The following is a 23093-nucleotide window of genomic DNA, read 5'->3' as shown; positions in this document are numbered from 1 at the left end:
GTTCCAATCAACAGGAAATGTTACAAATCTATCTACAGCATATTGTCTAATGTGTCTATATTGTCTATATAGGAAACCCTCAAGGTGGGTTTGATGCACACAGGGATAAAAAAAATACTCCATGTGTACAATAAAATATACTGCTGTATCTTTATTGTTGTTGGCCTAATTTTCTGCGGGAAATCCAGGATATCTTGTTCAGATAGATGGCATCATGGATTCTAGCAAATACCAACAGATAAAAAATCAAAACCTGACTGACTCTAATCTTATAATGGGCCATGTTTGGATCTATCATCAGGACAAGATCTAAAAAGACCATCAAAATCGACACAAACATGGGCCACTGAGCACACAATGTAGGTTCTGCCATGGTCATCCCAGTCCTCTGATCTGAACCGTGTTAAAAACTAAAGAGGAGAGTGTATCAGCATAGACCTGGGTCTGGAGGAACTTTTTTATTTTATTTTATTTTATTTTTTTTACAAAAGACTGTGTTGGTACTATGGTATAGTGCTGGTATCAAAAGTAACTGAGGTACTTTGAACCATACCATGGTACTACAATTATGTACATACATATTTATAACATATTTACATCTAAAATACTAATATGACAATACTTTGGTAATTTTTTGTACTTTTTGTTGAAGTGATTTTCAGTCCCATAAAATGCATTAAAGTAACATAGTAAAACTATCTGATACTATCACTGTACCATAGTACTTTTTTGTAAGGTTATTCTGGTGTGAATTCCCTATCCAACAGTCTATTGTACAACGACATGGCAAAATTGATAAACCAACAACAGTTATTGGTTTGAGGACTTAAACTTTATTTAAACCGACACGTTTTGTCAGCCTACTCAGAATTCCAACGAGGAGTAATATAAATGTTGTCATTGACATTAATTACCATTGCTGATGTAATCATCAGCAACATCAGCTTGTTTACAAGACAGCAAGAAGCAGAAAAAAGTATAGTGTTACACACTGGTCACCAGTGGAACATGTTCAGAAATACTGTTCTGAAGTTTTTCGTATTCCACCGTTAGATGTTGCACTGAAATACCCTTACGGTCTGATCTCTCTATTGCATGTGCCAGTAACATATGCAGCCTCAGAACCCTGTGATATAACCCCATGTGAATCACTGGCAACATACTCAACGCTGTATGGATGGAACGGATGATGTTAGCAAATGTGTGTGTGCATTAAAAGAAGAAGCCAGACTTTTCGAGATCGCCTTAAGCCTTATTTTCTGATGTTGTGCAAACAGACAGTCGTTGACGGCTGTGGGGACAAAATGCACAAGAATAATATCTCACACATAGCGTCTCTGCACTTCATCATTACCGCGTGTGTGGCCTCTGCTGTCTGCATATGCTGAAAGTTTTTTTTAGCCTTTTCGCAGCTCCCATTCCGAATGCGTCGCTATTCATTCCTATAGGTATTAGAATAAAGCCTTCTTTAATCGAATCCCAGACATCTCTTCAAAATATGCCTCGGTTTACTTGCACCTACTTGTGTTTCCACCTACACTCCACGCCAAATATACCCATCACGAACTAGCCATTATTATCCAACACACCTCCTCTTCATCTTTACAAACAAGCGTCTCGCTGGTCCCTTCCTTTCAGGCTGGACTCAGTGCCGAGCGCCTGTTCCATCGTTTTTGCCTTCAGCAATGAGAATGACGGCAGAGGTCTGAGCACTTGTCAGGCGGTGAACGCTGCAGTGGAGGAGATGGATGTCATGTTGGGGCCCATGTGTTGGACAGGGAGCGATAATAAAGCGTAATTCGATGGTGGTGGAGCACTGAGTTGGGCCTGGAGCAGGTGATGGAAAGCTCTGAGGCTGCTGCACACAATCCAGTGGACGGAGGAGACACTTCCTCAATCCTTCTTTAGCTTCTTCGGATGTGTGTGCAGAGAGCTGTGATCCTAATAAAGCCGTATATCACTGCAGTACACTTCTGCTTTCACTAACAATAAAAAAGGTATTTTGGCATCACTATGATTACCATGGTATTATAGAAATGTGTTTTTGGATGTGGTTCCATGGTAATATTCTTGAAAGTACTGTGGAGTATCATGTTAACAATGTTATCATGCCTTTTGTCCTACCAGCAACAACTATTATTATTATTATTACTATTATTATTATTATACATTTGTACTAATAACCACCAATAACAATCATTTTTATACATGTACCAAGGAAATGCTGTGTTTTTGGGTATATACCTAATACCCTACTTTTTTGGAGTACCATGTAAACACCATGGTATATGAATGTGGTAATCATTTGTGACCCTGGACCACAAAACCAGTCTTAAGTGCAAATTTTTTGAAATTGAAATTTATGTCATAAAAAAAAAAAAAATCAAAATATTGAGAAAATCACCTTTAAAGTTGTGCAAAAGAAGTTCTTAGCAATGCATATTACTAATCAAAAATTAGGTTTTGATATATTTACGGTAGGAAATTTACAAAATATCTTCATAGAACGTGATCTTTGGTTAATATCCTAATGATTTTTGGCATAAAAGAAAAATCAATAATTTTGACCCATACAATGTTTTTTTGGCTATTGCTACAAATATACCCCAGCGACTTAAGACTGCTTTTGTGGTCCAGGGCCACATTTGGTACTTGTTTAATAACTTCAACTACTATGTACTTGCATTTTAATTAATCATTTGATACAGTGCACTTATTGTGTATATACAAGTTTTTACATTAAATGTATATTTAAAAATACCCACCTCTAAGAATACTGTAAATATATTGAATACTATATAATTTTTGTAGTTACATGTACAATTACACTGTTGACCCTACCCTTTAACCCACCCTTAAACCTAACCAAACCTGCCTCTAACATTAACCATATCCTACCTCAATAGCAGCAAACGTGATTTGCGATACAACATTTTTACAAAAGTTACATTATTTTTGAACAAGCACATAGTTGTTAAAGAAACCTAATATAAAGTGAGACCTGCGTAGACTGTATATAGAATAAAACACATCGTTATTGAGGTACAGGAAGAGAGCGAGTGTGTGACAGAAAGAGCACAGGAATAAAAGAGCATGACACACTGAGACATACTCATCTGACATTCACAATCTCACAGTGTACGTGTGTGTGAAAGAGAGAAAGAGAATGAGCGGGGGAGTGAAACTCTCTCTGGGAACAGTTGGGATGAATCATCCAGTTTTCACCTCTCTGAGTCTTGCAGTAAACTGTTCTCATGGTAAAAAAATAAAATAAAATAAAATGAATACAAACACATTACTGGGTAATGTTAACATGCGTTCTGACCAGGCGTTATGCATCAAGTTTCCAGCTCCAAGTTATCTGTCTGTTTACAATGAGAACATATCTGATCTGATGTTAAACAAATAAACTAATAATAATATTAAATTCTTAAAAATTATGTTAAATAAACAAACAAACAAAAAAGTTTCATAAAAAATATCTTAAAAAAACAAACAAACAAAAAATTAAAAATAATAAATACTTATAAGGTCAATTAGTTACAACAACAACAACAAAAAAAAATAATAAATCATTATAATAGTAGTAATTAGTATTAACAACAACAACAACAAACAACAAAACAATATTGTATGTATGTATTATTATTATTAGTATTATATTAAAAAATAAATATTTTTTTTATTAATAATAATAGTCATAGTGACAACAACATTATTGTTTATTACAGTAATAATAAAATAATAATATAATAATAAAAACAACAACATTAACAACTACAAATAGCATGGTTCTAGCAAATCATAATAATAATAATAATAATAATAATAATTATTATTATTATTATTATTATTATCAACAGCAGTAATAAAACATTTTATTAGTAGTAGTAGTAGCAACAACAACAACAAAACGACAACAATAAAATGTTGTATTATTATTTATTTATTTATTATTATTATTATTCAAAAACAACAGGACTAATAAAATACATTTTATTAATAGTAGTAGTCATAGTGACAACAACATTATTGTTTATTACATTAAGAAGAAATGTTTATTATAATTATTATTAACAACTACAAATAGCATTGTCCTAGCAAATCATAATAATAATAATAATAATAATTATTACCTGGTATTACTCATTATGAGTAGGACAGAATCTTGTGGTAAAACAAAGGACATGAAATGACGGGGACAGGGGTTTGGAAAACATTGTGAGTTGGATTCGAAATAACATTTCCTGTATAAGCACCCAACTCAACTCAAGTACAATACACTGATGTCCAAAACAATATGTTATTGGTCCAATGTCCAAAAAGAAAATTCTTAGATAATGCATCAACCACTAGCTCACAGCTCCAACACGATGCTAACATTTCATTCATCTTGACACTTCACTAATTGGTATAGACTGCTGCCGAGGTATCTGGGGCCGCGGTACACGCGCACTGCTGATTGCAGTCTGCTGTGAACTCACAGATGACTAATTACCATAAAAACAAACTGAAGTGATTGGCTCAGGACGAGTGGCTGTCTGGACTGGCCCTGTGACAACCCACGGAAGGAAAAAGAAAGAGTGAGTGAGAGAGAGAGAGAACAACGCAGGTCAACCCCTATCTCCCGTGAGACGTTGTCTCAGGAGCGACATGTCTCCTCTCATTGAGGGCCCGCACCGTAGCACAAGACGACACCTCATCGTGATTCATTCACTGCCACCAGGGCACCACAGAGGCCCCTAGGGGTCCATGGGCACACTTCCAAACACTTACAATACTTGTCCTCCTTCACTTTCTCTCTTTCTCATCTTCTGTTCATTCTCAGATCTGACCTCGGAAGAGTTCAGAGGGTTTTGGATCCACGTGACAGACAAGCTTCAGTGAATAGTGACCTAGGATTAAGCATCATGAGAGGATTTATATGTGTCTATTTTCCATAAAGTCTGAATGTGGATACAGAGTCTATTATTTATGCTAAATTTACAATATATTGAAAATGTATGTTTAGTCTCAGTGTAACAGAGGCGCCTGATCTCAATAGGCGCACTAGTGACTGATGCTAGAGGCTGCGGTCTTTAGCATCCTTCATAGCGCATGCCTCCCATGCTGGAAATGCCGGTTTGAATCCCGCTCGGAGCAAGTGAGGGGAGAACCAGAAGGGTTACGTCAGGTCATGTGTATTGGGAACAAAAAGTATGTGCATGCAAAAGATAATTTACAGTAGCAACTTTATCACTGATTTTAAGGATAACGTTGCTGAAAATGACATCTTAAACCATAGTCTGCTGGTCTTTGCTGATTTATGATGGTCTTAGGTGGCTGTCCATCTGTTCTGCCAGTCTGATTAATACGGACCTCTCTTAAAACCTGCAAAAAGATCAGTCTGAGCAGGCTAGGAGAGAAGCTAATAGTTTAAGATGCTGTCTTTCTTTGCTATGTTTAAGTCTGCAACACCTCTGTCAGTTTAATCCAACTGTAATTCTGAATCTAGAGATTTTAAGATATATTTTAAGATTCATCCCACTGAAAAGGTAAGCCTAAACCAGCCAAAGATTAGCTGGTTTATGATGGTCTTAAATAGTCATCAATCTGGTCTCCAAGTCTGACCAGCAGAAAACGCCACCAAATTTCTCTGAAACCTGGGGACCGGCTAAAGACCAACAAACCAGTTTAGGCTGGTTTATGATGTTTTTGTTCCAGGCTATGTTCACATCTGCAGTAATTTAATCCAACTGCCATTCCAAATCTAGAGATTTTGTGATATATTCTAAGATTTAACCTGTCAAAAAAGGTCCTAAAATGGTTTTCTGGTCTTATCTGGTTTATAATGGTTCTAGCTGGTCGTCCATCTGTTCTCCCAGCTGAAAAGCAATCATGACTTCTCTAAAACCTGCCAACAATTCAGTCTGAACAGGCTAGGAGACCAGCTAAAACCAGCAGTCCAGTTTAAACTGCTTTAAGATGTTTTCTTTCCAGGTTGATTGAATCAAATTAGTTGGATCCATAACTTTCTGAAACTAGACTAAGATGTTTTGCTGGTCTTATCTGGTCTGGTTAGGAGGGTTTAGAGGATATTTATTTATTTATTTATTTATTTATTTATTTATTGCAGTTATGACCTACCTTCTCAAGCCACAAGAAGGCTTTTCATTCTGATTGCACTATTAGTCAAATTATTAATGAATCATTAGGCTGCATGTAAAGTAGACTTGGCAACTGTGGTTATTTATCAAAAGTAGCATTATTGTGAATAGCATGAAAGGACAGTCTTTTAACTTGATTGCTTCTGCAGTTTCCACAATTTCTGCAGAGTCTGCAGAACGCCGCTCTACAGGATCCTGTTGGAAACATACACAACACTATATAAATGTGGAGGGATGAGGTAACTTGGCAAGCCCACACATAACCCAGAGAGGGAGAGAGAGATTAGAGAGCGTTAGGAGCTATGTGTGATCCGTCCTCGGGAGCTTGGGATGTTTCAATAATGATGTATGAGCACTTGGCCTCCTGGGATACCCAGGATGTAACCCAGATTCTGTGCTCGGACTTGCGAGAAGACGGATTACTGTGTCTGTCTGTGTTTTAATGTGTTTTAATGTGTGTGTATGAGAAAACAAGGCAGATCTCAGCGGTACGTGCTGCCATCGTGTGTCATGTAGCCTGCTCTGTTTTAAAAGTGAGCATATTCTATCAATATTTGTGTTTATTAAATTTTTCTACGTTGCAGCTACACATCTCATTGGCTTACACTGGTGCCTAGTGTTTGACCCAGCACAGTCTGTCACGCGAATTTCCTCCAGACTGTTTTATTTATTCAGGTCTGAGCTGTCAGGAATAAAAGTGCTATTGTGGCTCCATCTAGTGGCTGCAACCCTACTTTGTCAATAAAATAAGGTAAGACTTAAATAAAATACAAAAAAAAAAAGTATAAATAAAACAAATAGATAAACAATTACAGATAAAAATAGAGCACAATAAAGTATGAATTAAATACAAAAAAGAAAATACAAAAAATGAAAGCACAAATAAAGTAAAAAATGAAAGTGCAAATAAAAAAAGGAATACAAGTAAAAATAAAGCAAACTACAAATAAAATAAAAAGTTATGTATAAATATGAATAAAAACCAATAAAAAGAGAAAATCTTAATTATACAATAGTTTTCAATGAATTAGATTACTATTGATTTGATTTTGATGAAGGTATGTTTGTTATGAAGTTGGCTTATACTGCAAAATGCAAAATGTGACATTATATTTGGATTGGTGAAGCTCAGCAACTTTTAGACTCAGCTTTAAGATACCTGTTCTTTCAGAAAAAAAAGGAAAGGGTGCCAACATGTAACACACAATTAACTGCAAAGGAAGCATGCATGAAACATCTGAAGTATTCACGCCTCAGAAAAAATCCCTCATGTGATCGAAGTGACATTTTATCTCGTGGCCTAAGTGTCTTTCATCTGTGAGCGGGGTTTGGGAATATCATGTTCCTCCTGAGTCACTTTAATAACAAACCATGCTGAGCTCAATGGAAATGCATTGATAGACTCAATGAACCTACGTATGTCTGTCATGATGCTGGTCAGCACAAACTGCATAATAAAACCAAAAATGCAAAAAAAAAAAAAACCTTTTGTTATGAATAACTGTAAATGCTCTGGGATATTTATTTTGGGTGACTATTATTTATTAACTTGAGTTGTTTTTATGCCAGACAGCATTTAGTGGTCAGTTTATTTCACTTTCATTTTATTTTTTTTCTACTGCAGACACAAAATACCATGTGTGAATGCCTGGATCGTCTGCAAACACTTAAACACTGTATGCAATGTAAATACATGAAATTGCATAGAAGGACAGTACATAAATGTATATTATTTGCTACAGACAAGTTTAAAAACACATTTGAGAAGTTTAGTTGCCCTTTGAATGTCGTTAGATGGTAATACAGTATAATTCTTTTAGCAATATAAACTAAGCCTTATCCAGCCTTATGCCTTATGTGTGAATAAATAAAAATATAATTCTTAGCTTCCTCCTTTTGGGGATTTTAGTGCTCTTAATATTAGTAAATGTTGCTGTGAATAGAGGTATTGATAACAGTAAAGAGCTCGAGTGAGGTCAGCAGCCAGACACCGAAAGGTCAGAGTCATAGTAGACTGGATCATATGACTGCAGAAACACACACACACACACACACACACACACACACACACACACACACACACACACACACACACACACACACACACACACACACACACACACACACACACACACACACACACTCACAGAGAACATATCTATCACACTCACATATAAACAGCGATCTGCATTTGTCCGAAATTAAAACAAGCTTATACAAAGACCAACACACTGGCAAATTCAATAAACAGTGTTGTATTTCAGCTCAAAATAATGCACCTTTACTAAACACCCATAATCCAGTTCAACAAGGTGTAAAAATCATGCATTCTTTTGAGCCCAAACACACAATGTTTTTATGTAAATTAGGCTCATTATAGATTGCACCGTATTCACATATAGACTACTTTTATGATACTTTATGAATTTTTAATGGCGCCTTAAAGATTCTTTGTAACTGCATGGAGAAGAGCATGAAAACTCATTGTGTGTTCCTGCAGACATGAGGCTGAGTAAATGAGGGAAATTTTGAATTTCATAGAGTTATATTCACAGATCAGAGGGTCGAGAAGCCCTGTTCTTTCTCCAGCCTCTGTATCTCTCCCTCTCTCTTTTGGGGACAGAGACATGGTGGGATTTGCAGGAAATGTCACGTCCGTCACACACATCCCCAAAGAGACATGAAATGCAGCTGTGTCCTCACAGGCTACATAGTGCATTCAATATGCCTTTGTATGAACCCTGTGAAACATTACATAAAGGTACAGTACCAGTCAAAAGTTTGGGACTGAATACTGATCCTCATGACACTTTTTGATACAAAGGCTCATGATGAAATGCTTTTGTATTGTTACGTCGCCCCCCAGTCTAGGGGTATTAGGAACACCTGACAATGTTAAATAATTTGAGAGAGACAAGGAGGTCTTCCAATCTCGAGCTCCAGCATTACAACCAAGACATTTAATTTGGTAAATTAAAATTTAAAGCTTTTAGTTTAAGTAAGAAACAAAAAGGAAACAGAAATAGTCATATAGTCTCAGGAGGGGGATGAGCCAAAACAACAACAACAAAAACAATCAACTCTTTCTATGGTTAAGGAAAATCGAACTTACCTTCCTAAAAGACACAAATAAATGAACAGGGAACGTCCCTCTCTCCCCTACTAAACCAAAAACAGGAGAAAACAATATGTTACAATATGTTAAGTTTCTTATAATTTGACATTGGGCGACACACAGCACAACAATCACATAATCATACAACAGATTTTCTGTAATTTTCCAATTTAAATATCTAAATAAAGATAAATTTACTTAAGAAGCAACAATGTATGTGATATTAAGAGACTGTGTCTTTAATATCAGTGTATTTTGTCTGATTTTGTTTTTCTTTTACACTTTTACAGGATGCACTAAATGAAAATCAGAATAAGTCTTCATATCTTATGCACTGTTGCTTGTTTAGTAATTTTATCTTCTTTTAAGGAGTTTTTGTATTTCATCGAAATATATTTGTGTTGTTTTCTTTGACATTATAAGAGTGTTTCTGTCATTTAATTATATCACAAAACTGGATTAGCACATTTCCATTATTCTAGCAGTTTGAATTTAGGATTATATTAAAAGACTTCTGTCTCAAACTGGACTTTTAACGGGAACACAAGTGAGGAGAAAGAAAGAAAGAAAAATGCCACCTAAATCTCATTTTGTCAAGTGATTTTGGGCCCGTAGAATCACTTTGTGTCACTTTTCATTTCAGAGTCACATAATTTGACAAGAACTTCTTCAGAAACTTTCAAGAGCTTCCTGTCTGGTCTCAGTCCACATCGACAGGCCCGCTGCTTCATGCCCTGGCTGCACCACCAGCACAGAGAAAACAGATAGAGGGCCATGCAGGTCGGCAGGTCGTAGAGATACGCCGTTATGAAGATCACAAACAGAACAGCATACACAAGAGCCTTGGCCATGTGACCCAGCGAGCAGAGCTCCCTCCACCATGATAACAGCCTACTGCTGTTGCCGTCCACCCAGGACAGGTGAATGCTGGGTAACGGCGTGGAGAGTTCATCCTCTCCATCCAGTCGCTGGGGTTCTTGAACGTTTCTGAGGGTCTTCCCAAGCTCAAAGTCCTCCTCTGCAAAAGTGACCTCTCTTTCCTTTGCAGATGTTGTCTGAAGGAGGTGCCTGGATGAGAAAATGCTAACTGTTGGATAGGTAGGTAAGTGGGTGGGTACAAATTTGGTAGCATGACTCTCAAACTCTTTCTCTTCTCCATCTGTACAATTGTCATCCACTGCTTGGGAGTCCTCTACAAGCTCTTCAGCACTAGCAGGTTCTATAGTCGTCTCATTCAGTCGCTCCTTCATTTGAAGTCCTTTGTTTGCCTCAAAACGCCTCTTTTCGATTTTCAGTAGCTCTGAACCGTCTTTGTTTAAAATCTTGTTCGACGTGCATAATTCGTTCTCATTAAATGCTTCCCTCTCGCACGATGAAACGTTCTGTATTTCTGTGCTGTGATCTGTAGTTGTCTTATCTTTTCCTTTTCTACTGCTTTCCGTTTCCTCTTCATGTAGTTCTTCCCTCATTTCCACCTGCTCCTCACTGGCATCTTTATTTATATCCTTCCTTTCTGAAGAACATCCCTCGGCCTGTCTATTTGTGAGCGCCACGTCCCTGATCGCTGTAAATGTCAGGGTGTCTTTGACCGCTCTGTGTGTGTTTTCTTTAACCTTTGAGGTGTCGGAGCTGCCCATGCATTCTTCAGGTGAGATTCCATCTCCGGCTTCTGAATTCTTAGTCTCAGTGTCATGTGAGGTTCGAGTTTCGCCCCCAGGGCTTGCTTTAGTCATGTCTTGACTCCAAGATCGGCTTGTGTGCTCATGATGTGGGGCTTGGCGGTCACGAGAGGTCTCTAACTCACTTACCGCACTCTCTGGCTCTGATCCCTGGGCAGAACATGGTAGGGTAGTGACCCTTGGCTCTTTCACTAGTTGGTAATCCACAACCTGATCTCTAGAAGGACTCATGCTCAGATCCTTTGATTGCTCTACTACAGGATCAAATTTTACAGTTTCTATTGCTTTCCTGTCAGCAGACGCTTTGCTTAGGTCTTTCTCAACTCCTTTGTCCTCCGTTGGGACTACGACTTTGTCCCTTAAAGCTACAACTTCTGACTCTGGACGGACACATACTTGGTCCTGCGTATCAGTGCCATTAAGAAAAGCTTCCCAGGCCTTAAAGGTCGATAGGGCTTGGTGATCTTCTTCCTGATGGCTTGTTTCACGGTAGGCATCTGGAGGGTTTGCTGTTGTACTGCCCCAATCCAGGGAAAGCAAAGGGATCTGGTGGTACATTAGTATTGGTGGTGTGTCCATACCGTATCCTTGTCGGCCGTGGACAACCGGCAAGTCGGTTCTACTTGGTATACTCAGCCTTGGGATGGATGTGGTACTTTCATCTGTGTTGGAATTATATCCCATCTGGGTTTCCATTGCTTTCTTAGCAAAGTAGTCCTGCGCGTGTGCCAAACGAGCAGCTTGACGTTTCCTACGACGATCCACCTGTCCAAAAAGAGACAATATGGAGAGAAAAGTTGGTTTTCAACAGAATTTATGTCATATTTGTAATGAGAGGCACGTATTGAGTGGAATATAATGTTTCAAAATGCATGAACTTATCCTTACTAATAACTTCCTGCTTTGCATTCAAAGAGATCGTTCACCCAGTTGTTCAAAACCTGTATATTTATCAATAGAAAAAAAAAAAAGCAGCTGGTTTTATTCTGGCAAACTACCCCTTTTATTGGTGAACTACCTCTCTAAATGCCTGCATTTATCTCTGGACCTTGACAGAGCACTCATTGACCTTACCAGAGTTTTGCAGCAGTCCTTAAGGGATTTGAAGGAATTTATTCCTACTTCTTTTTCTGTTATGTTCTCCTCAGTATGCCCGGCCTTGGGTGTGACATGTTCTGGAAAAAAAACAAACTCAAACTCTGTCTCTTAATCCTCAGAATCAAAGCTCCCTATTCCCAGATCTCCACATATGAAACCCACCTGAGATCTTACCGCTTGCCTCTGCAGGTGTCGCCTCCGAGTAGGTCTTTTTACTGTAAATATGCAGCAAGTTTTCAATCACACTCATCAGCCATGTGTTCAAACATACCATCTCCAGTCAAAACAAAAAGTACTTGATTGGACAACCAGAGAAATACGTCTGGTTTTACTGAGTTACAAAAAAAACAAAATTTACCTATTTAACTAAGTTTAACCATGAAGTGTAAAAGGCTGGTTTTTAGTTCTGCTATGTGCCTGCTACTGTAAGGTGTTCTGAATAATTTTTAGTGCTGCTATGCAATTGGTAGGATGTTTTGGGTGGTTGCCAAATGTTTTGCTATGCGATTACTATCCTGCATAGCAACACAATCCTGTTTTAAAGGCTATTTTTTTTCTTTCAGTGTACATACATGGAATTTTTTGGACAGTTTTTTCATCTTCATGGCTAAAATTGTAAGTCTGATTGCTATAAGCATGAGTAATAGTGATGATTCTAATGTATGTTTTGCAGTGTTCCCCACCTGATTGTTTTAAGGCAGCTCCTGATACCTTTTTGGTTACTCTCCTCTATCGACTTCTCCTTTTCACTTTCTTTCTCTTTCTCTTTCAGATCGCTCCTTCGTCTTTGGTGGCAGAAAACAATGTAGTTTGTCCCTCCATTGTTGTCCCAGAAGATTCCAACAGCACTTTCATACCGCAGACAAAACTCCACCCGCAACCCTTCGACCTGGAATGGAGGCATCAACATGAGGTGAAAAGAGAAACAGTCCGTCTCGCCATCACTGGACCCAGGCATGTACTCTGCTAGCAGGTCGAAGTGGCTCTGCCAGCCGTCCAGAGTGACACGGACGTAGACGGCTTTGTGGAAGCAGAGGTTTAGAACGCGGATGATGCCGCGGATTGTGGTGGATCCAGGGAGCAGCTCAATGCGCTCCAGCTCAATCTTCTGCTGCTGAAGTCTCACCTCCATGTCCTGGTGCAACACTGAGATATTAAAGAGGCAAGAGATGTAGCATTCCTCAGCTTCTCTACTATTTGCCTCCAGCCCTGATGAATCCTGGTTGTCATACTCCTTCACGGAAACCAGGTCCAGACCAAAAGCGTCTGCAAATGACACCTTTCTTCGTACGGCTACCGGTGGGGGGTCAGGTTCCACCTCCTCGGATTCATCTCCAGAGCTTCCCTCTAATATCCGGTCCACCGTTTTCTCCAATTTTACGTTTTCCTCATTGTTTTTCATTATCCAGTTCATACAGTTGGGAAGCTCCAGGTTGCAGGAGACCACAGAGGGTACAAGCTCTTCCCCAGACATGCCTGGGTAATGCTGGATGGGTAAAGCCTGAGAGAACCACACTAACCGCCTTAAACCCTCACTCGCAATGTGACCTGGCACAGCATCAGGTTGCAGCTGAACATTGTGTGGTTGCCAGGCTTAAAAATAGCTGCGAGTGCTGCCGAACTATGCTGGACTTCCTGGTCACTAGTGTCTGGTAGACGTGGGACACTTTAATGTGTTCATGTTGTCTGCTGAACTCTGTGGAACCTGATAGCTTTGATAAATGCTTTTGAATTATATATGTGTATCTGTACCGAAACAACACAATGCTTCTGTTTGGAAATGTAGAAGAGTCTGGGGCTAGTTGTCACATGGGCAATTGGCTCAAGGGTTATATAAAACAGTTACTATGAGTTTTAAATGCTTGTGGCTTTGTATTTTAGCATCAAACACCTAGATAATTAAGACCAATTTTTGTGAATTCTGGTCTTGAAACAAAGTTTTACAGTGGTCAGTTGGATACGCAAATAAACATAATAATTACCACACTGTCATCACATTCAGATAATATAATGAAAATATGTCAAGTTTGGGCAAGTTTTTTATATTTTTATACGATTTATAAAATTTATTAATGATTATTTCTTATGTTTTATTTTATAGTTTATATGTTGACTGTGTCTTGAATTGTTTTCTATTAGTTTTACTGTTTATATTTGATTGAAAAGGCTTTTAGCCAGTTGTGAATTTTAAATGCATATTAAGATGGCTTTTATTACATTTAGATATTTCATATTTCAAACAAAGGTATTTTTTTTATTAAATAATTGTCAGTGAAGAGTAGGTTTCTATTGTGACAACTTGCTTTGCTATGGGGCATGTTGTCACACAAGATCAGTTTGTGTATATTGTATGGTTTTTTTTTTTTTAAGTAGCCAAGATGTGGATGACTAAAACTGACTGTAGTAAATATTTTTACTTCAGTAATTTATAAAAATGTACCCTTTTTGCTTTGGGCTTTTATTGTATAGCCATTTAATCAATGGTAGAATCGTATGAAGTGTGAATTCCAGAAAACCTTTTCAGTGTTTTTTGTGCAGCATTACAATAAGCCACTAGGCGGCAGTGTCTATTCAAAGTTGTGTGCACACTGTTTATTTCTTTGAGAACCAAAAGTGGATTCCAAAACATTCCTGTAGGTGCCAGCAAACCCTTATGTTTCATGCCAGTTTTCTCAAAATTATTTTTCTCCCCTAAAATCCATGTAGAAAATGCATGCGTTTTTATTTCTTTGTGATTAAACCCGTGAAATGATGCATTTTCTTAATGAAACCTTTTATTTAAATGCATGCATGTGGTGAAAAGAAGGCAATAAATATTCTATTTCTGATCAATTGACAACAAATTCCTAACACCATCTGACAGATATTTATTATCAGATATTGGAAGTGTTAAAATGTTCTAATAAAACCAAGTCAAAATCTGCAAAATCTTATTTTGATTAATGCAAACATACAACTTTTTTTCTTTTAACGTGACCATCCACCCTTTATACCATTATCATATTTAATAGATGAAGTTTTAGTTACCACAATATGCAATGAAGATAGTTAATTCAGAAAGAGACAGGGATAATTCATTCACAAAGGGAGACTTATGATATTATCAATCTTTGATCTGAAAATCATTTTTTCCTGTTTTATTTGTATGAACATTTCAAGGCGGTGACACACAGTTACAGTACAAATATGATGCATAACTCACAATTACAGTATGTGTATCAACTAAAGAGCTTTAGTAATTCAAACACATAAATGGTCAAAAGCAAACAATTTTTTCACAACATCAATTGATCACTCAAATAAACAATATTTCATCACAATAATAATAATAATAAAAGCTGTTTATCTACATTGTTGTTCAGCTCGAGGTGTATTTAAATGAACCTGGGCTGTGTGAACTGTTTAGCAAGCGTTGATAAATTTCATGCTCAAAGAAATAAAAATGTTGTGTTAAAAATAAACAAAATATTTATTTTAAACAATTAAGGAAATAAAAAAGAAAGCACACAGAACATTTTTCAACAAAGCACAATAATTCTCAGTTGTTCCTTTGTTTTCAACACTCTTCCACATTGCTCATCTTCAGATTTTTATATAGTATGAACCTCTATAAATGACTCTTTTAATGACTTTGTTTGTTTGTTTGTTTCATTTTATTTATTCATAATAAATAATATATAAATATGGATTATTGTAATTATAAACACAGATAAATAGGAATTACAATTTAATAAAAATAGTGATGGTGATAATAAAACTGGTAAATAAAAGAAAAATAAAATAAATGATAGCACTCGCATTCCTGTTCTTCATCTCTACTCGTCTCTTTAAGAAATGAAGCAGTTGATTAATTTTGTTTATTCTTATTAGTGTATTTAAATAACACGATTAACAAAAACTTCGTTAACTTCTAATGACTGTATTGTTTACCCAGCAGGTGGACATCACGTCACGTGGGGTCGCATTACGCCAAAAAATAACAACATGCACGTCCGCGTAAGTGCCTCCCAGCATTTTAATAAGCTAGTCCCCCCCAAAACTCGCCCGATACATTGCGATGTGTTGAATCGAGATACAAAAAAACAAGCCGCCGCTTCGCGTTGCGCGTCATGCGAGTGCATTCAAACAGGAGTCGGTGTTACTCGGGCGTTTTTTTTACAGTTGCATCGGTAATAACAGCAGCACACTGACTGAAGACAGCAGCGTCTCACGACTCCGAGCGGAGGAATATCAACAGCGCGTGTTGCGCGTTTGTTTTCAGCGCTTTTTTAAACCACCGAGTCGTAAACACGCCAAACTTTAGCGACCGCGAAGGAGATACATTCACTTCTTTTGGTGAGTTTTCCACGTTAACGCCTTTGATACGAGTTGCACTTCACTGAGAAGTTGCAGACGGCTTGTTTAGTGCTTGTCGGATGGTTTATTTGTTGTTTTGACAGTGTTTGTGTTGTTGGAGAGTTTGGGAGAAGTCAGTACTGTGATTCTGTCTTTATAAACAATAAACATCCAGTGACAGTTTTGGCGTATTAGATTGTTGTACGTATTTTTATGCTCAGCAACTTTCGTTGTGTTTATAGCAGTGTTTATTTGTGGGTTTTAGTTCTGAAACATCTGTGTGAAACGGTAACATGCATTGTTATTGAAAACAAAACCACAATTTCTATCAGTTTAACAGTAAACAATTTTAATTAATTCAACAAGCCATAAAATGTAAACATGTAGAACATGTATATGATCTATAATTGATTTCACTACATTTAATGTTTGTACAGTTTTCTCAAATAATTATTAGTGTTTAATAGGTTTATAAATTTTAATTTTAGAAATCAATAATAGGTAATTTATTAATTTTAATAGAGCGCTGTATTAAAAAGTGCCGTAGGTCTTTTTGAGCATTGTGGTTTTGCATCAAATTTAGTATTGTCAAATTGTCATGAAGTGTAAAAAATACATATAGCAAGTGATATATGTATATATATATATATACACACACACTATTTAAAATTGAGATTTACTTATATATTAGTAATGAAGATAATAAATAATGTTTAGTAGATTTTATTATTATCATCATCATCAAGGTTAACATTAATCTTACCGTAGTTGCTTGCTCCATTTCTGTAATCCAGAGTGAGTTCTTCATTGCTTTAGAGCTGCTCACAGCAGCAGTGAGTGTCAGGACAGTATTGGAGTCCTGACACTGTATTGGAGTGTTAATGGACAGCACTCCTCTTAAGACTCAACCACATCTACTGCCAGAGCACTTTTAGTGGGTTCAAGGGATCTGGGTCTAAATCGATAGGGTACGTGGCTTTTTTTTTTCTTTTCTTTTTTTAAATAAGGTGTATAGTATTACAGCTCCTATCGTGGCTGTGAGAGTTTTGGTTGCAGAAGCACCTTAGTTTCACTGCAGCAGCTGTGCAGGTGTGCATCACGGCGCTTCGTCACTCAACGCCGTGTCGCTTCAAAGAGGCCGTAATAGCAGCAGTAAAATTTCATACACACACACACACACCTCGGCAGCCCCAGACGTGGTCTGTAACGTGAAGCCCGGCCCCTTTGTTAGCCCCATACAGTTCTTCGCAGGTGATTTTAATTAGCAGTGTTTCAATGAGCGTGATGTTTCACGTACGACACATGGAGGGAGGGAGGCACAGCTGACACGCGACAGGAAAGAGGGGCCTAAATTTGTATTATCCTGATGTTTTTGTAGTCGCAGCCTGATTATGGCATTCATCATCGGCTGGGGTGTGTGCAATGCACTGTAGTAATGTTAATAATGTGTGTGCATTGAGTAAAATAAAATCATTTGTCTGAGTTAAGATGCCATGGCGAGCTGAATACTTCTAGGTTATTCCTTTATTCGTATCGAGAGTAATGTGCTTTTTAATAATTCATAATTCATATTTCATATAACAAAAAAAAAAAAAAATGCACACTTGAACTTTAGGTGTATTTGGGTTTTTTTTTTTGTTAGTTCTCATTCACGTTATCACAATAAGGGACATATTACCCTGTGTGTGTTATATAACCATCTCTATATAAATCTCTAAATGGTCATAAAACTCTAATGGCAATTAAGCCGGAAAGCCTTCTGTTTGTCTCCATGTTAACTTCACAGAAATGTTTCCATGACAACCTTCATGCACGTTAAGGCAACCAGAGGTGATTGAGTCTTTTTTTTTTTCTCCTTTTCCTTTCCTGTTGCAAGAGTGGAATTTGTGTTGACAGTTCTGGCCTTTAATGGCACTTTGGTGCCTCGTGAAAGTATTTGTTTACCGGGATCATATGCTGCTAGCTGTCAGCCTCGCAGAGATCGACTTCTCCAGATAAAAGACTGTATTACATGCTTAAGAGGTCTTATGTGCTGTAATTAGCCACATCATCCCAGTGACGTTTGGTGTGCTTCAGTAACTAAGATACTGAGTGCTTCCTCTGAGGTCACCTATTAGAAATAACAAATGCTTTTTTGTTGTTTTAAAGCTTTTTCTATTCTAGTGGGTGTCAGTGGATGTGGATTTTATGCTTATTTTATGGATTTAAATGTTCAGTGCATTGACTAATGGAATGTTACTTTTCAATCTGAGGTTGCAACGCCCCAGACCTTTCATTTGATTTTTTTTTTTTTTTTAATTTGATTTTTTTCTTAAACATGCCATATAATCCCCAACTCTAGTCTTTTGACTGTGACGGTGCTCTTTCACACGAACAATATCACATGACCTTTATGGAGAGGTATTCAAATCACCCAAAAGCATCTTATCTTAGTACAAATGCCCTTGAAGTTATTAATTGTATGCTTAGCTGATTTTATCAATTCTGATATGTTTTGTCATACTTTTTTTTTTTTTTTTTTTGGCATGACAGGGTTGACTGATTCACTGGTTTATTGAGTGTTTTAGTCTCTGGTTGACTTAAATACCCAGTCGTTGTGGACGGGGGGCGTCATTTGTAGTAAACGGCAAGGTCAGCCCAGCTGGACCAAACTTGCCTGTGGCCTGTGACGAGAGGAAGTGTGGAAATCGACTCGATGCTAGTATGTATGATGCTTTTTACACTGGTCTTAATTTCAGCAGCTATGTATTCTTTAGTTAAATATTTTTTTACACATAATTTCTCTCTCTCTCTCTCTCTCTCTCTCTGTGTATATATATATATATATATATATATATATATATATTATTAGAGACATTTCTTACCTTTTGCAATTATTAGAGACAATTCTTACAACAAGAAATGCTTGTAAAACAATAATCAAAAAAATCTTAAAAACATAGATATCAGTACAGTAGAACCAAATACTGATCTTCTAAGTGGAATCTCTGAGGACAATTCTGTTAACGAGAAAAAAAACTGTTTATTTGAAACATGTTGTGGAAAAACAGAGGATTTGTGACAGTAACGTCTCCTGACAGGCGTATTAGGCTGCAGAAAGAGCATCGGGCCCAAGGCTGTGGGCATATGGTGCTGCCTTCTGCTGGCATCGCTCTAGAACAAGTTGCAACACTGTGGCAGGGTCACGACGGGCTCAGGTTTGTTCGTCCTGCCCTCTCTAAATAATAACAGGGCAAATTAATGCTCCCTTTGTCTTTGACAAGGGCAAAGTGAATATTTTTAGCTTGACTCTTTGGCCTGAATTGTTGTTTTCTTGGTTTTGCTTCATGTTGATGTTACTGAGCTGACAATATGAGTTAATGTGTTTGGCCTTCATGTTTCTCTATTGTTTTAAAGGAATGCCTGATTGCTGTGCTTGACATTTAATTTGTGTAGCAAAGTATCTTTTATGTTTACAAATGTACTCTGGTATTGCCATATTTTTTAGATGTGATAACACTTATACAATGTTCTTCTTTTTTGCACCAGTAATATTGTTATTGTGGACATTTACTATGGTATTGTTCAAAATTACTGTGAGTGGCATGTAAAACCCTGGGTTTTGTAAGGTTTATAGTAATCTTACAAATTTAGACTGTATATGGATCATGATTGTGTTAATCATTCAGTTTCAGTACCATGGTATATATCAAAATATCATGGTAACACCAACTTTTTTACCATAATTTTACCTTGTTATCATATTTGTCGTAAAAGTTAATACAGAAATCAGATTTTATTGTTATTGATATTTATTATCAGCCTTAAATTTTATATTTCCAGTCTTAGATTCATAATGTACCATAGTAAATATTAAAGTATAATGCCATTATTGTAACATGGTACCACTAGAGTAGCTTTTTGTAAGGGTTAATGTAGAATAATCAGATTTTAGTATTAATATTGATATTATTTTCTTATTTATTTTACATAAGGTCTACTTAGCCTAAATCATTAATATGTTAATCATTCAGTGTGTATCAAAATATCACAGCATTTCCTTCTGGTTCCATCAATATATCACGTTATTGCCACAGTATTTTTTTTTGTGTGTTTTGATGTTTGTTGAATAAACAGATTTTATTTTTATATTCTAGCCTCTAAATTTATTAAGCACTAATATGTAGCACAATTTAGTAAAGTCCACCAATATGAATCAGTAGCACAATCATATTTTGAATATTGAAACACAAACATCCTTTCTGAAGTGTAGCTATAACTCTGTGTTCAGGGGCCTGTGGGAATGTGTGCCATTGTTGTGTTTGGTGTCTTTTAGACTGTGGAGGGTTAATTATGCTCCCTCTTTCTCTTTGATAGGGCCACTTACAGCATATGGCCACAGCAATACAATAGTTTATTTTTATGATATTTGATGAGTGGTTTTTAATTTAGATTGTCAGTTCTGGCAACCAGCAGGGCAGATGGTGTAGATTTGAATGCCCATCAGAGCCTAAACACCCTCCAGGCAGCTGTTGCTAATAAACTTTTTCCCCCCTTGCCCTCCCACCACCACCCCCGTTTTCCCCCACGCAACACGTTTTAGGTCAAGAAGAGTCAAACCTGTTACAACACCTGTTTCTGCTTATGTAAATCTGTTGTTTTGTCATTTCATTAAACAAGAAAAAAAAGGCAGCGGTCCCTTGTGGTTGCAAATGTGACTGGCATCGAGCCCACTTGGCAGGGTGAAGACAGTGAGGGGAGGAGGGAAAGACACGTAAAAGACAACTGCGGTTTGTGTCACCGTGGGCCGTTGGATGCCGCTTCCATGTGAGGATGTTTTCCAAAAGGGCCTCAGTGTAGAATACAGTACCCCCCACCCCCCTCACTTATTTTTTTTATTTTCTCCGGAAGTTGGAACCTGGCACACGCGTGGCTGGCACACGCTCTTGTTCAACCCCCACCGCCGTATTCCCATTGCCCTCTCATCATGCTGTGATGTCAGAGCTCTACTCAGAGCCACATGTGCCGGCCCCCATGTTTGCACTGCCTCTGGGGCTAATTGCCCCAACCGCTGGTGCATGACGATTTTAACCCAAAATGCATCTTCGTACCCTTATATACATTCCCTTTCTATTACCCACCGCACTTTTCCACCCATTTCTGGGGTAAGTTGTGGGATTTGAGTTGTAATCCCATCTGTGTACGCAGGATGCGACAAATATGGCGTGAAATTAGAGGTTATTCCACGGCTTCGAAGATTACTGTCATCGTTGTGGCAAACACAGCTTTGTATGCTGCACCGTTTGTTGTATTAGTTACAAGCGTCCATCTTACCTTGAGGTACACGCTGTTATTCCCCTACCTGGGTGTTTTAATTTGGCTGTTGATCTGCAAGCTACCCCGGGTTTGGTACGGACGGCCTCCTGTTTGAGGCTCCCTGTTGTGTGTTAATCTCCCTGGACCGCTGAGGTATCCTTCCTGTGATTTAGCGCCTCTCCACGAGGCTCTCCGGAGCACCACGCCATCCCTCTGTGATAGGGAAGTTCATTAGGAATGTGCCTTTGATGGGGCAGCTTTTCATGTGACGGCACTCTCAAATACCTTGATGTAGAAGCTTAAGAAGCCATTGTGCCGCGAGCGCGTCTTATTTAGATCTGCATAGTAAATCGACCCGAGTAAATACGGGAAGAAGCAGATGGAAGCAAGGAGATAAGGCCCAGACGAACAATCGCATTTGTATTTTGTTATGATGTTGACAGCAGCTAAAATTCACTAATCTAGCGCCACTGATCTGCATTTCAAAGAAATCTCATTTAGCAGCAGGGAGGATAAAGTTCTTTTCATTGTGGTCGCGCTTCTTATTTTTTTTTTACTTGCATTCTTCATTAATTTATCTGCCGCAGATTTAACGTGTGGCCGGGCGTGAGCATGCTGCATGTTGCAAAGGGGATCTTAAATACCCTGAAAGCGGTAACGTCTAGACTGTGAACCGGGGGTAATTACACGTCCGCTGATGAATGGAGGGAGTTTGAAGACTCATCTTTGTTCGGGGGGCCTGAATTGCTTGACTAAAGCTGATAAGGGCCGTTCGGCCCTCAGTCAAAATATATTACGGTGGCTTCCACCTCCTAACACGGGAATGGTATTTACTTGAAAAGGTAAAAAATTATTGTGTACTGTAATCTGACTTATTCGCATAATGTCTTCTTTCATCCACATACCCAGCAGGGGGGCCGGAGAGGTATTCCTGCCCTTGATATGAAATAGTTTATCGCGACTTTTAACGCAGGGCTTCATGTAAATATCAGACAGTGGCATTAGGATGGCCTCTGCTAAATGCAGTATGTGTGTATATAATTTGATAGTATTTAGAGATCTCGAATTGAAACGGGTCTGGTATTTTGTAAACCCGTCACCACGAGGTCATGCAAACTAATAACATTGGAAAAGTCAATTTTAAAGCTGAGTTTTCACAGTCCAAATACATTGTGGTATTAACACAAAGTTGGAAATGAACGGGACATTAACGTTTTTCCAGAATGATTATTCTGAGCTTTTTATATCATGTTTCATTTCCAGAGTTTGTGTACATGTGTGCGCGCAACAAGCACAGACAGAACAGTCTTAATTTTGATAATAAATCTCTTATTCAAATGTTGACTGAGCCAGTGAGCTTAAATATACACTATTTGTGTTCCTAAACTGAGTGTGCTTCCAGAATTACAAACACCATATACATGT

The 23093-nt window shown here is 37.8% G+C and overlaps 2 protein-coding genes and 1 long non-coding RNA gene across 7 annotated transcripts in view; 2 read left to right on the top strand and 1 right to left on the bottom strand.

Annotated features, from left to right (window-relative positions):
- The window catches only part of LOC122141333, a 28435-nt gene extending 15496 nt beyond the window's left edge, over positions 1–12939 (top strand). For both annotated transcript variants that reach the window (XR_006157718.1, XR_006157719.1), the window contains 3 exons: positions 9905–10181; positions 10310–10359; positions 12811–12939. This is a non-coding gene — a long non-coding RNA (uncharacterized LOC122141333). The remainder of the gene's footprint in view (positions 1–9904; positions 10182–10309; positions 10360–12810) is intronic.
- Positions 7721–14036, bottom strand: LOC109066268. The gene is made up of 4 exons (XM_019083279.2): positions 12722–14036; positions 12201–12253; positions 12015–12115; positions 7721–11705 (listed from the first exon to the last, which is right to left on the bottom strand). The coding sequence occupies exons 1-4, from the start codon at positions 13510–13512 to the stop codon at positions 9879–9881; spliced, it is 2772 nt and encodes a 923-aa protein (XP_018938824.2). The 5' UTR covers positions 13513–14036; the 3' UTR covers positions 7721–9878.
- A 2022-nt stretch (positions 14037–16058) lies between these two features.
- The window catches only part of LOC109064036 (forkhead box protein P2-like), a 98692-nt gene continuing 91657 nt past the window's right edge, over positions 16059–23093 (top strand). The window contains exons 1-2 of one of the 4 annotated variants that reach the window (XM_042747353.1): positions 16060–16373; positions 18906–19074. The gene's annotated coding sequence lies outside the window, so the exon portion shown is untranslated. Of the gene's footprint in view, positions 16374–18905; positions 19075–23093 lie in introns of all 4 variants that reach the window. The other 3 variants (XM_042747366.1, XM_042747344.1, XM_042747380.1) reach the window with 3 other exon arrangements.

Source organism: Cyprinus carpio, chromosome A4 (assembly GCF_018340385.1).
Source record: "Cyprinus carpio isolate SPL01 chromosome A4, ASM1834038v1, whole genome shotgun sequence".
Classification (NCBI taxonomy): Eukaryota; Metazoa; Chordata; class Actinopteri; order Cypriniformes; family Cyprinidae; genus Cyprinus; species Cyprinus carpio.
Note: the sequence above shows the minus strand (reverse complement) of the source record. Positions and strands in the feature narration are given on the sequence as shown.